This window comes from Charadrius vociferus, unplaced genomic scaffold (genome assembly GCF_000708025.1).
Source record: "Charadrius vociferus isolate BGI_N301 unplaced genomic scaffold, ASM70802v2 scaffold636, whole genome shotgun sequence".
NCBI lineage: Eukaryota > Metazoa > Chordata > Aves > Charadriiformes > Charadriidae > Charadrius > Charadrius vociferus.
In genome coordinates, this window is record NW_009649189.1 from 1571727 (window position 1) to 1584917 (window position 13191).

At 50.6% G+C, this 13191-nt stretch overlaps 1 protein-coding gene across 1 annotated transcript in view; it reads right to left on the minus strand.

The window, feature by feature from the left end:
- BAZ1B (bromodomain adjacent to zinc finger domain, 1B) overlaps positions 1-12521 on the minus strand; it is a 72108-nt gene extending 59587 nt beyond the window's left edge. Inside the window, exon 1 of the mRNA XM_009888889.1 lies at positions 12445-12521. Coding sequence (XP_009887191.1) covers positions 12445-12521 — 77 coding nt within the window. The remainder of the gene's footprint in view (positions 1-12444) is intronic.
- Positions 12522-13191: the final 670 nt, after the last annotated feature.

Consider the following 13191-nt stretch of genomic DNA (forward strand, 5'->3'; position numbering starts at 1 on the left):
GCGGTTTGAGGCTTGAGAGGAACCCGAAGTCATAGGCTGTATGTTTGGCTCTGTTGGGAAGCAGAAGGCTATCTTTGTAGAGTCTGATGGCCCATCCTGTTATGTGAGATACCAAAACCAGGCTGGTGAGCCATCAGTAACAAGGACAGTCTGTGCTCAGCAGACAAGTGTCCTGGGTACCTGTTAATGGTGTGAACCTCAACAATGGGACAGTGTTACTGTCAAGGAGGTATCACCACAGACGACCTGGAGACGGGATGTCTGTGTGGCTTCAGCTCCTCCAAGTTTGAAGGCTTTAATCGCAGCCAGGTGAAAGCTTCCTTATGAGGATTAAACCCACTATAATGGAGCCTGACCACCAGCTACCCCTTCCCAGTTGGAGTGACAGCTAGCGCTTTTAGCCTTTAAGTGGAGAGTTCGTGACGGGAACCATCCTTCCTTGCCTTCACTGCCAACCCCTGCCCCTACCAGGAGTTCCATCCGTCCTGCTGTGCCCCACTTCCAGCCCTCAGCTGCTGTCATGCTTCCCCTCGGTCCCCATCCTCCCTCGCCTTCACCAGCATCCCCAAGTCACCCTTGTCCTACCCAGGGCTCTCCGTCCTCTTTCCAGCCTGGCTCAGGGGCTGTGCCTTCTCTCCATCTCCCATCCCACGCTCATTCACCTTTCTTGCCCTTTGGTCTGAGAGAGGTGACATTCTCAATGGGACAATTTTCTGCTCAAAGGAGGAACAGCAGAGCTGAGCAAGGGGCACAGTTGCTGGAAGGGTGCTGGGAGCCATCCTTGATGCCCAGCCCTTCACAGGTGCTGCTGGAGATAACCAACAACAACTTGGGATCTAATTCTGGGTTACTGCAATCTTGTCTTTGTGAGGAGGCACATAAAATGACTTTTACAGTGGGTATGATGGCAAATTATCAGTTTGCTAAGAAAAACATTGAACCCATCGAGGAAATCCATCATTGAACCCATCTAGGTTCTATCTCAAGGAAAGACAAACAACAAACACGTCAGTCAATGCTCTATGGGCACAAGACGATGTGCCTTACTGATAAAAAATGGAGTTTTCAGGCAGATGCCAAAATGGTTAAATTGCAGACAGAATGAAAACAGTGTAAAAAGAGATAACGGCAAAGAAGGCAGACAGCATAGACTGTAACGCAAGGCAGGGGCGGGAGGCTGGTACAAGTCAGTCTAGGAGGGTAAGCGCACAATTATGAGACTGATATGAAAGGAATCTGCAGGACGGAGCACAAAGCTCACCCAAAGAATAACAAGGTGGCGTCTTCAAGAAGAGGAAAGAAACCACCAAGGACTCTCAGGACCACTGCTAAGGAAGAAAGTGCATGTGCGGCTGGGAGGGGTTAATGAAATAATTTTCTTATGTATAATTGTCATGAATATGTAAAGCCTACATTGCAATGAATAGGGTCTAGCTAGAAGCTGTGGTATGCAAGTTGGGTGGAGTGATGCCCCGTGCATCCAGTGCTGCAATAAAGAGAATGCCTGCTTCTTAATGCTACATTGCTGTTTATTCCCGATTTCGGTGACATCGCCTCCCAGGTGCTGGTCCTGGGCTGCAGCTTCAAAATTCTTCTTTGCTTTATTGTCAACAGTCATCAGGTGTCAACACACATTAGTGATGTGGTGCTGTGCAGAGCATCTGCAAAAAGACTTCAGATCACAAATATGCTGCAAACAGAGCTTCTAAAACTGGAGACAGCTGGGCCCAAAGAGAGTCAACCAAAAAGAGCATCATCTTACATGAGAAGATCCCTGGCATGAGAAACCAGCTAGGCAAAGATCTGACCTTCAAAGCAAGAAAACAAACTTCTCAGGATTATTTTTAGGGTAGAAACAGAACTTTGTAGTGGAAAGTGCTGTCACAATGCTCTGCTCAGCACTCCAAAAAATGATAGTTGCAGTCATGTTGCAGAGCCATAAACTCCTTTGGGAAATGAAACCTCTTCATCCCTTTTCTCTTTAAAATCACATAAGCAATTCTAAAAATCCCCCTATTGAAATTCTGTTCTTTAGTAGATGCTTTGTAGTCTTTAGTCTTTAAACTTTGCAAATGTTTATGGTTATATAATACTGTACTGAGTTGTCAGTTATTTCTTGGTCGCTTTTCTACTGAAGGATGGAAAACTTCATTGGTCTTCAAACTTTTTCAACGCTAAGAGCTTCATTTCAAATGTTTCTTTGTAAATGCAGAAGACTGGTGCCAGATGCCATCTCAGTATGTACAGATGCACCCCCAAAAACCTCTTCAGACTGGATGCTGTAGAAAACCCTTTCAACGTGAAATGTTGACATCAGTTTGGGAATTAATTTGTTATCTCATGATTCCTTTGCAAACTTAGGAGGCAGCCTGCTCTCCTGACTGGCCAGTTCTTCTTTTGATGCCTGTCTCAGGCTGAAGGCTGTTTAAGAAGCCCTGGCAGGCTGTTTTGAAGTTGAAAGATGTACATGTAGGAAATAGAAGTGTTTGGACTCATTTGAAATGGCTTTTAACTCTTGTTAATCCCTGGTGGAACTAAAGGGATTTATTTGAGAAAATGAGTTGAATACAAGGAGGAGATAAAGCCGCCTCTCTGAGGATGTTCTCAGATTTTCCCTCTTCAGAGACAAAAGCAGATGATTTACAAGTCTGGTACTTGTGTGTTTGGAGAGGGAGTTTGAGGAGCTGGTGACCCAGAGGAGCAAGGAGCCAGCGAGCAGTGGGAGAGGTGACACGTGGGTCTTGCTGGGCTGGCCATGCTGCTGGTCCAGCTCATGGCCAGACCGTGCTGAGCAGGGGCTTGTGCCCAGCTTGCCTGGCCTGAGGGCACCTGGGGAGATGCTGCACCAGTGACGTTCCCAGCAGCTTCCAAACACATGCTTTGACTCAGAGATGTTTGACCTGCTGATTTGCAAAGCCCTTCTTTGGGTCACTTACTCCCTCCCTTGATGGACCTTTAATTACATGGGAACCCTGGACACAGCGTCCTGCTGATCTATCGGCTGTTCTCGGGCTCTGCGCTTGAAAACTGTTTCCTCTTGTGTTCCTACACCTTAAGCAGTGATGTTTCTCAGTCAGGTCCCATGACTATTCAGACCTCCCAGTTATCTCATTCTGCTCCTCCAGGCTGCTGGTAGCACCATGGCCCTGCGGCAGCTCTGCTGCCACTGCTTTCCTGGTCCTGAGTACCCTGGCCCTTCTTGAAGCCTGTGAGCCCCTCCCAGCTGGAGCCCTTGATGCTTGCACCAAAACCGCGGGCTGCAGCAGAAAGCCCTGCTGGGCCATGAGTTTTGCTCTCGCAAATGGATGTCACACCTTGCTGAAACGGGGGTTTGATGGAACAAAATGCATGTAAGGGGGAGTGCAAGAACCCAAATGGCTCTGCTGATGGGAAGTCCTGCAGCTGCTCTCAGAGCTTGTTTCTGTGCAGGGCTTTGCTTAGCTGTGCACTGATGTAAAATCTTTCTCTGGTTCGTGCCTCAGCTGTGCAAATTGGAGGACATTTGTGTCCTTGTAGGGCCACTTGGCCTGTTATCCCCCAAGACAGAGGCAGCTGAGGTTGCTGTGGATTTCTTTCAGAAGGGCATTTCAGTCCTTCTCTGTAAGTCTTTTTCCCTCTCCTTTTTCCTGCCCTGTGACTCTCTGCAAGGACAACTTTTGGTTTTGGAGAGGATTCACAGACTAGCAGAAGTCAATCCTGCCCCAAGTGCTCCAAAGTCAGGATGAGCCTGAGTTATGAACCTAAATGTGACTTTGGCCATGTGGGTCATGAGGTGCTCCTCCCCTGCACACGAGGTAGCTGTCAGGAACCAAAATCAGGGCTTGCCTGGCACCCCAGTGCCCACTGGACCACACAGTGCCAGGCTCAGTGCCAGCTCCCTGGGCAGTGTGTAGGCAGGACCCGAGAGCAGGACACAGCCCCTGGGGAGGTGGCTGAGGCTGCCACTGTGCTGTCCCCACTGATGCTCCCCGAAGGGTGATGTGGGCTCCCGCGGTGCTTTGCATTTGGAGCTGCAGGCAGCCGATGGCCTCATGGCTCTCAGATCAAAATGAGAGAGCTGATTAATCCGGGAGCCAGAAGAGCCACAAAGAGGGGACTTCAGGGAGGATTAGTTAGCGGTGGCCCAGATACATCAAACTGTCTGCTGCATAAAGAGATATCCCATTAATGCTCCTCTTTGTGCAACACAGCTTACGTTACTTATCCTATTAGATGACTGACGCTGCTTTGATATATTCCAAGGAGACTGTGCTAAACTTTCTGTCACAGTTTTCCCTGACTGGTTTCATTCAGTCACCTCCAATGGAGATGGCCGCCTGCCTCGTGGTGCAGTGACGTCCATGTCTGATGGGGTGGGCAGAGCAGAACCCAATGACGTCCATGTCTGATGGGGTGGGCAGAGCAGAACCCAATGAGCTCACAGGGGTCCAGTGGCAGGAAAAACCCGACCCCATCACGTGCCACAGTTCACACAGGGCTGCCAGGGGATGTCCTGAAACAGCACAAGCATCGCTGACGCTCTGCCAGTGTGGCAGCAAGCACTGCCCAACTCCTGGCTCCTAGCACGTTGCGATGGGTGCAGACCCCATGGAGACACCTGCAGATGCTCTTTCTCTGCCAGTAATGGCAAGGCATCCCCCAGGTGTGCCATTGTCACCCCTCCTTTTCAAACTCTAACCTGAAGTTAATCCAGCTGGACTCTACTTTCTTTCCAACATCAGCGAGCTGTTGAACTGGACCAAAAGGCTCTGGCTTTTCTCTGTACCTGCAAGCCTGGAGCGTGTTTTTAGGCTGGCAGTCTTGCTAAAACAGGAGGGTCTGTCGGCAGCCTGCCCTCTGAACAGGCTTGTGCCAGGGGCAGCACCGTCCCTGGTACCAAAGTGCCAGTCCTCAGGTACTGTTTTCAGGGACACTGCAGTAGATGGCCATCCCAGACGCGAATATACATACTTAAATGTTTTCAATCACTGTTTCACTATTGGAGCTGATAATGCCATCCCCATTACAAGATTTCTGTAGCTCCTGACCCAGGGGCTTGGGGCAGGCACCACGGCACAGGCAGCCGCACTGCAGAAGTGTGCAATGGGCAAACCCTGCTCAACAGCTCAACCCCAACCCTCCAAAATTCCTGGCCAGGAAATATCTGCTCACAGCTGAGCGTCACCAAGGGGAAACCCATCCCTGGGGTCAGCTGCAGCTGTGAGGCATCCTGCAGGTGCTGGGGCCTCTTTTGTACCCAGGTGGACAAGAAGTAGGGAGCTGTGGCCACCTCTGCTCCTGGAGGTGGCCTTTGCACCTGACCACAGCACCTTTCCTTTGGCACCCAAGGGTCTCTTTGAGAAGGGGTCCTCTCCCCTCTCTTTGCTGATCCCTACTTGCTGTGGTCTAAAAGAAGCACTTGATATAAACTGTGGAGCGGACAGGGAAGCTCCTTCAAGTGCACTCTGTTTCCATGACCAAGGAATTGAGAGGGGCGAGGAGACACCCATCCTAGGGCCAAGTCACACACCTCTTACTGCAGCACTCAGCATTGGCCAAGAGGAGACAATATCAAGCTGCTGTTTAATTGGTTTTCCCTTTTTGGGGAAGCTTGGTGACCCCAGCTAATAGACACAGTGCCTCCTCCTGGCATGGTGTCCATGCCCCTGCTGAGGAATTGCTTCAGGTCTCCTGAGATCCGGGCCCTCTCCCAGGCCACCCACCACATCTTGCGACTGCAGGACCATGGGGCTGGTCCGTGGCACTGCTGAAACCGTCCTGAGGCAAAGGCCAGCCTGCAGGGTACCTGTGGGCTCCTGAGATGCAGGAACCAGGATGGGGCAGTAGCTGCTTGGCTGAGCCCTCCCAAGCCTGTAGCCATGGCCATAGCCAAATTGTTAGGCCAGGGTAAAAAGAAAAGTAATTTTGCTGCCTAGCACCTGGGAAGGTATTTCACGAGACAAGTAGCCTTGACCTCAAAATATTTCCTATCTGTGGGCAGAGGGGAGAGGACACTGTAATCGAGTGTTGTAGCACTGTAAAGCAAATGATGTTCTGCTGAACTGATAAAACCTGGCACCCACGTCGCTGTGGGGCTGCACATGCTGTGAGTGCATATGAAAATTCACTGGCTTGAAAGTAAAAGCGTGTTAGAAGTGCCTGTTTGGAGGCTGGCCCTGGGATGATATGAAGACATCTGTATCATCTTATTTCTTCCATCCTTGGGTTTGGAATATAAAGGATTTTATATGTCTGATTTATATGTCTGATGAGCTGTATTTTACCGATAATGCTGGCAAACTCAAATGTGCTTGTGTTTTGTCCCCGTGAACCCATGTGACCTTGTGCGCACTGTGCCGAGGGGTGACACTCACAAACCTGGTCAGGGAGAAGACTTGGCCCCATGTGAGGAGAGCACAGCTGATGTGCAGGTGCTGGGAACACCGAGGAGGTACCAAAGCTCAGCAAAACTGTTACATATGGATATGAATACGGGTGAAAAAGGGATGCAATTAAAGAATTTTGGTAACATTTTTAATTTTAACTCCAATAAAATTCCCCCTGAACAGCTCTTGTCACATTCAGTCCAGTGCCAATGCCACCTTTCAAAAGCCATGTTCAAACCTGTCTCTGCTAAAGACTGTCCATGATATCTGCTTCTACGCACTGTGAACTCCTTGAGCCCGTTTTTTCTGAGGACTTGCTGTACTTGCAGTGCACAAAGTGCTGATGAGATCAGTAATGACCTGACCTACCTGCAGGGTGGCTCCTAACAATCCCAGCCTCTCCCCAGGCTGAAATTTCATGGATGCAGATTCCCCGTGGCAGACCAGGGACTCTCCTTCCCCATCAGTGTTAAATCATTGCAGTGGTTTAAATAAACAGTGCGGAGGTACCCTGTAAAAACAATTTCATTCTTGGCTTGCTGATTAGTTCATCTGTGGCAATAAAGTCTGGGTTTTTGAAGATTGACAGCCAAGAGCAGTGCGTCCCTGGGCCCACTGTGGCTGTTTGCAGAGCGGGCTCCCAGGTTTCAGCTCACCGATGGCTGGAGGCAGAAGATGGCATCGCTGCACAACATGTCTGCTGCTCACCAGCAGCCATGAAGCCATTCAGAGGATTATGTTTCTTGGTCCATGTTTGCTAGTGTCATGGTTTAACCCCAGCTGGCAGCTAGAACCATGCAGCCACTCACTCTCTCCCTTGGTTTGGATGGGGGAGAGAACTGGAAAAGTGAGAAAAAAACTTGTGGGTTGAGATAAAGACAGCTTAATAAGTAAAGCAAAAGCTGCACACGCGAGCAAAGCAAAACAAGGAATTCATTCACCACGTCCCATGGCAGGTGGGTGTTCAGCCAGCCCCAGGACAGCTGGGCTCCGTCACGCGTAATGGTGACTTGGGAAGACAAACGCCATCCCTCCAAATGTCCCCCCTTCCATCTTCTTCCCCAGCTTTACATACGCGTAATGGTGACTTGGGAAGACAAACGCCATCCCTCCAAATGTCCCCCCTTCCATCTTCTTCCCCAGCTTTACGTACTGAGCACGACGTCGCATGGGGTGGGACATCCCTGTGGTCAGCTGGGGACAGCTGTCCCACCTGTGTCCCCTCCCAGCTCCTTGTGCCCCCCGGCCCACCGCTGGCAGGGAGGTGTGAGGAGCCCTTGACTGCTCAGCAGCAACTGAAACCACCAGTGCGCTACCAACAGTATTCCTCATCCCAAATCCAAAACACAGCACTACACCAGCTGCTAGGAAAAAAGTTAACTCTATCCCAACTAAAACCATGACAGCTAGCCATTAAATCCCTCCTTTTTGAGCAATTTCTTTCTTGATGACAAATTTACACAGTGGTCCAGCGCTTATGCATATCTGTTTTCCTTTTAACTCCTGTCAATGGTCACATTGTGTCTTGAGAGCATTTAGGAGGAAATCAGGACTTTGCAGTTAGGTGACATTGTACCTGCTGTGTCTCACATCATCCTTTGGGCTCACAGTGGGACAGAAGGCATGCTCTGAAGGGGAGAGAGGAGCTACGCCAACATGGGAAGGTGCTGTGCTGGGTTCTCAGGGGAACAAGATGTGACTTCTGCCTGCGGTGGGAGCCACTGGGGTCTCGGCTGTTGGGAAGTCTGATTTCTGGTAGCTGGTTCTCAGGGGGTCCTATCAGCCTTGAAGGTCCCCTGGCCCCAGACAGTCATGGGGAAGCGGCTCAGCCTCTTGACAACTGTGAGGTGTTTTGGTCTTGTAGTTCACACCAGGAGCACCTTGCACAAGGTCCTTCTGCCCATTCCTGCCCCCAGCTGCGACCGGGGCTGCAGGGTCGGGTTTTCTGCCAGTGTCAGCACAGGATTGAGTGCACTGCTGGGTGCCTCTTCCCTCCCTGCAGAGCACCACAGTGACAACCAGGAGCAGGAGCAGGAGCAGGAGCCTTGTTCACATGATGAGGCTTGAACCACATGGGACAGAGACTAGGACAGTGCAGGGGCTAGTGGTAACCTTGGATTTTTAGTAGGGGAAGAGGCCAGTGGCCTCCTGGTTTAATGGCCAGATGCAACTCTGGGATTTCTGCATGGAAGCAGAAAGTCCACACAGGCTAGGAAAAGAAAGCCTGGAGTGTCCCAGCCTTTGCTGACCATCTTTGTTTGCTTTGTACATGGTGGATTTTAATTAGTCCCACATTTCAGAGCACCAGCTGTCACTGGCAGGGGTCAGGAAGATCCTTTTCACCTGCTCTATCCCCTCTGCATGCAGGTTTGGGGTTGGGAAGCAGTTTTGCAGGGCAGGTGGTTGTTACCAGCTTGCTCTGCTCAGCAGCAAATGTCACCCAGGCACTGGCTGCTGCTGGTGGGATGCAGGAGAGCATCAGCATCCTCCTGCTTGCTCTGCCCCACGCTAGTGGTCTGTCACCTCATTGGTCTCATTTATGGCAGTGCGGGGATGGTCCCTGCTCAGGTGAACTTTCCAGCAGTGCCTGCGTGAGCCCCAACCACATGGTGGGAAGGGGAACACGTCAGCCACTGGCTTGGTCTGACATGGAAAGGGGAAAGCAAAATCACAGAATCACAGAATCAAAGAATGGTCAGGGTTAGAAGGGACCTCTGGAGTGCCCCCACTCCCATCCCCTGCCAGAGCAGGGGCACCTCCAGCAGTTGCACAGGACGGTGTCCAGGCGGGTTTGGAATGGCTCCAGAGTGGGAGACTCCCCCACCTCTCTGGGCAGCCTGTGCCACTGCTCTGCCACCCTCACAGCAGAGAAGGCCCTCCTCATGTTAAGATGGAACTTCCTATGCTCAAGTTTGTGCCCGTTGCATCTTGTCCTGTCACTGGGCACCACTGAAAAAAGACTATTCCCATCCTCCTGGCACCCTCCCTTTAAGTATTGATAAGATCCCCCCTCAGTTTTCTCCAGGCTAAAAAGCCCCAAGTCCCTCAGCCTTTCCTCACAAGAAAGATGCTCCAGTCCTCCAATCATCTTTGTAGCCCTTTGCTGGACCCTCTCCTCCCCTGTCCTTGAACCAGGGAGCCCAGAATTGGACGCAACACTCCAGATGTGGCCTCCCCAGGGCAGAGCAGAGGGGGAGGATGACCTCCCTCCACCTGCTAGCCGCACTCTTCTTGATGAACCCCAAAATACCATTGGCCTTCTTGGCCACCAGGGCACATTGCTGGCTCATGGTCGTCCTGTTGTCCACCAGGACTCCCAGGTCCCTTTCCACAGAGCTGCTCTCCAGCATGTCAGCCCCCAACCTGTACTGGTGCATGGGGTTATTCCTCCCCAGGTGCAGTACCCTACACTTGCCCTTGTTGAATTTCATAAGGTTTCTCTCCACCCAACTCTCCAGCCTGTCCAGGTCATGCTGTATGCAGCACAGCCTTCCAGTGTGTCAGCCACCCCTCTCAGTTTTGTGTCATCAGCAAACTTGCTGATGGTGCACTCTGTCCCTTCATCCAGATCATTGATGAATATATTGAACAGGACTGGACCCAGTACTGACCCCTGAGGGACACCACTTGTTACTCACCTCCAACTAGACTCTGCACCACTAACCACAACCCTCTGCGCTCTATCTGTCAGCCAGTTCTCAATCCACCCCGCTGTCCTTTCATCCACACTTCCTAAGCTTTCCTGTGAGGATGATGTGGGAGACAGTGTGAAAAGCCTTGCTGAAGTCAAGGTAGACAACGTCCACTGCCCTCCCCTCATCTATCTATCCAGTCATGCCATTGCAGAAGACTCTCAGATTAGTCACACATGACTTCCCCTTGGTGAATCCATGTTGACTACTTCTGATAACCTTTTCCTCCAGATGCTTGGAGATGATGCCCAGAACAAGCTGTTCCACCATCTTTCCAGGGATGGAGGTAAGGCTGACTGGCCTGTAGTTTCCCGGGTCATCCTTCTTGCCCTTTTTGAAGACTGGAGTGACACTGGCTTTCCTCCAGACCTCAGGAACCATGCCTGTTCTCCAGGACCTTTCAAAGATGATGGAGAGTAGAGTGGCCCAGCAATGACTTCCAACAGCTCCCTAAGCACTCATGGGTGCATCCCATCAGGCCCCATGGACTTGTGGATGTTGACTTTACTTAACTGATCTCTAACTTGTTCTTCTTCAACTAAGGGAAAGTCTTCCTTCCTCCAGACATTCTCTGTTACCTGCAAAGTGCTTGTAACAGGCCTGGATGAAAGCAAATGGAAGCGGATTGGATGGTGTGATATCCCCAAGAGTCAGTGGCTACCTTTTCACTGCTCAAAAATCCTGGAAGAGCCTCAAATTCCCCAGCAATGTTGGAGGAAAGGATGAGGGAGCTGGAGCTCCTGCATGAGCACAGGCAGCAACAGGGGCAGAGCAAACTGGCCAAGCAGCAGAAGGAAAGGATGATGGTCAGAGGAAAGATCACCAATACTTATGCAAAAGCAAATGCAAATACACCAGGAAAGCCCTGGCTTCAGCCTTAGGGTTCAGCAAGCAGCAAAGTGTTCATAAATAGTGTTTTTTGGTACCTTCACTTGCAGGTATTGAAGCTACTGAAACCAAAAAGGAGGAAAAGGTTTCTGCATCAATGAAATGGAAACCCAAGGCCCCTTTCTCCTGGGGAACGTGGAGATAGAGTTTATCAGCTATTACAAGAACTTCTTTCTTGCCCATACTTGGATGATATTAGATCTTTGAGTTCAGTCTTGCTGGCACGTTAATATTTGCTTTACACAAACTTAATCCTAGTTTATAATGCTAGAAATAGGCACCAAAAGTGACATATTCATTGCAGTAAAATTTTATCAGTGTGTACAGGTACATGACACCATAGATCTTAGTGTTTTCTTTACTCGGGATGTGCTTTGAGATTTCTTCTGGGAAAAGAAAACACCACTCTCATCTCACAGCTGGAAGACAAACATTTCCCATCTTGCAGATGCTCCAGAGGCCAATAAGGAAAAGAAAAAAGTCAAAGAGCGGGAGGTAGAAATATCTGCTTAGAAACAAATGTCCATAAAACTGGTGGAGAACAGCTTGCTAGTAGCATGCAGCGGCTGTTCAATAAGCCCACGCCGACACGAGGGCATCCCGGCGGTGCTGGCAGCTGCCTCCTGCCTGCTCGCTGCCCCAGGCTGCCCCTGCTCCGTGCCTGCACCCTGGGGGGGATGGGGAGGCTGTGGCTGCTGGCTGCTGCTTTGTGTTGGTATTCAGGCAGCTCCACACTGCCATGAAGCTGCTTCAGCAACATCTGGGTGAGCTCTGCTGTCAGGAGGTGCAGGGGAGGTCTGCGTGTGTGGGTCCATCCCGGCAGTGAGCAACACCCGTGGGTCCACAGTGTCTGTTCAGAGCTCTGAAAGAGCATCGTCTGCTTGGTGATACCCCACTTCACAGGTCAGACACCCCCAACTTCTCAGACAGGACCCCTATGAGCTCAGCATGGCTTTGTGGCCACCTCGGGGGCTGCAGTTGTGGCATTTACACGGACCTGTCATGAAACAGAAATGCTGGGAATGGGATAGCATCCCATCCCTCCCAGGGTAACAGTCCAAGCATCACATCTCTGCAGAAACGAGAGAAAATGTTTTTGAAATATCATGCAACAGGCATAGTATGTGGGGACAAAAGTCTTCTACTTTCTTGATTCATGTATTAACTTTTTTGGAAATCCTGGTTATCTCCCTGTTTGCCCTGCTCCAATGGCTGAGCCTGCAAGTTAGTGTCCAAGAGTAACTCTGCAAGTGTCTCGGGGTAACCTGGACTTCTCCGTGCGAGCAATATAACTTGTGTTTCACCTTCACATTCATCTCAGCCTTGCTGGGGAATGCCCCATCTCTTCTGAAACTCTTGCTCTCTCAGTAGGTGACATTTTGCAGCTGCTGGTATTATTCAGTTATTTTTCAAATGTGACACTTTGGAAAAGGTTTTTTTCAGTATTGTTTTGCAACCATAGCTCAAAGCTGGCTTGGGCAAGAAGTGTCATTTGTCACCGTAAGTTGTACTGTAGGTAGTAGGGCCCTTGCACAGTGATGACTGGTGGCTCACGGCTGCTTGGTGCAGAGGACATGCTGTGGACCCCACAATTTCTGCACTCTGAGTTGGAAGAGGTGGGAGATTTTCCCAGGACCAGATGTCCCTGCTTTCATCTGAAACTCAGACAGAAATAGTCTCACGTTTCAACTGGCCCAGTCCTGGCATGATCCCTGGACGTGACAAGCTGGACAGTTGCCACCATTGCTTGGTTCTGCTTCATGCCTACAACCGCTATTGAGCCATGCGATGTGTTTGCTCCAGAAAAAGCAGAAACATCCCTGTCTTCCATGGTGCTGGTTTGTTCCATCCAGCTCCTGTCCATCTCAGCAGAGATCCGACAGGAGGGACCCTGGACCCTGCTCAGCTGTGTGATGAGTGGGGCTGTGTCTCCAGTGTTGTGCCCTGACAGGAAGGAGCTCAGCAAATGTCTCCCAACGCCTGTTGGTGGCATATCCAGGAAAAGTCCTGCTTGACACATGGGAAGTGCCTGGATGCCTTTGCCACTCCTGGGCTGTATTTGCTCAGGTCCTGATAAGGGCTCTTATCAGAGCAGATGAACATCCCCTGCTGCGGGGAAATGCCCAATGAGGTTACAGCCCTATTACCAGCAGCTCGTTAACACGCCCCGAGACGAGAACAGGACAGGACCAGCAGCAGCAGTGTCAGCTGCACTCCTCCCCTGGCACTGCGCAGCTATAAATCTT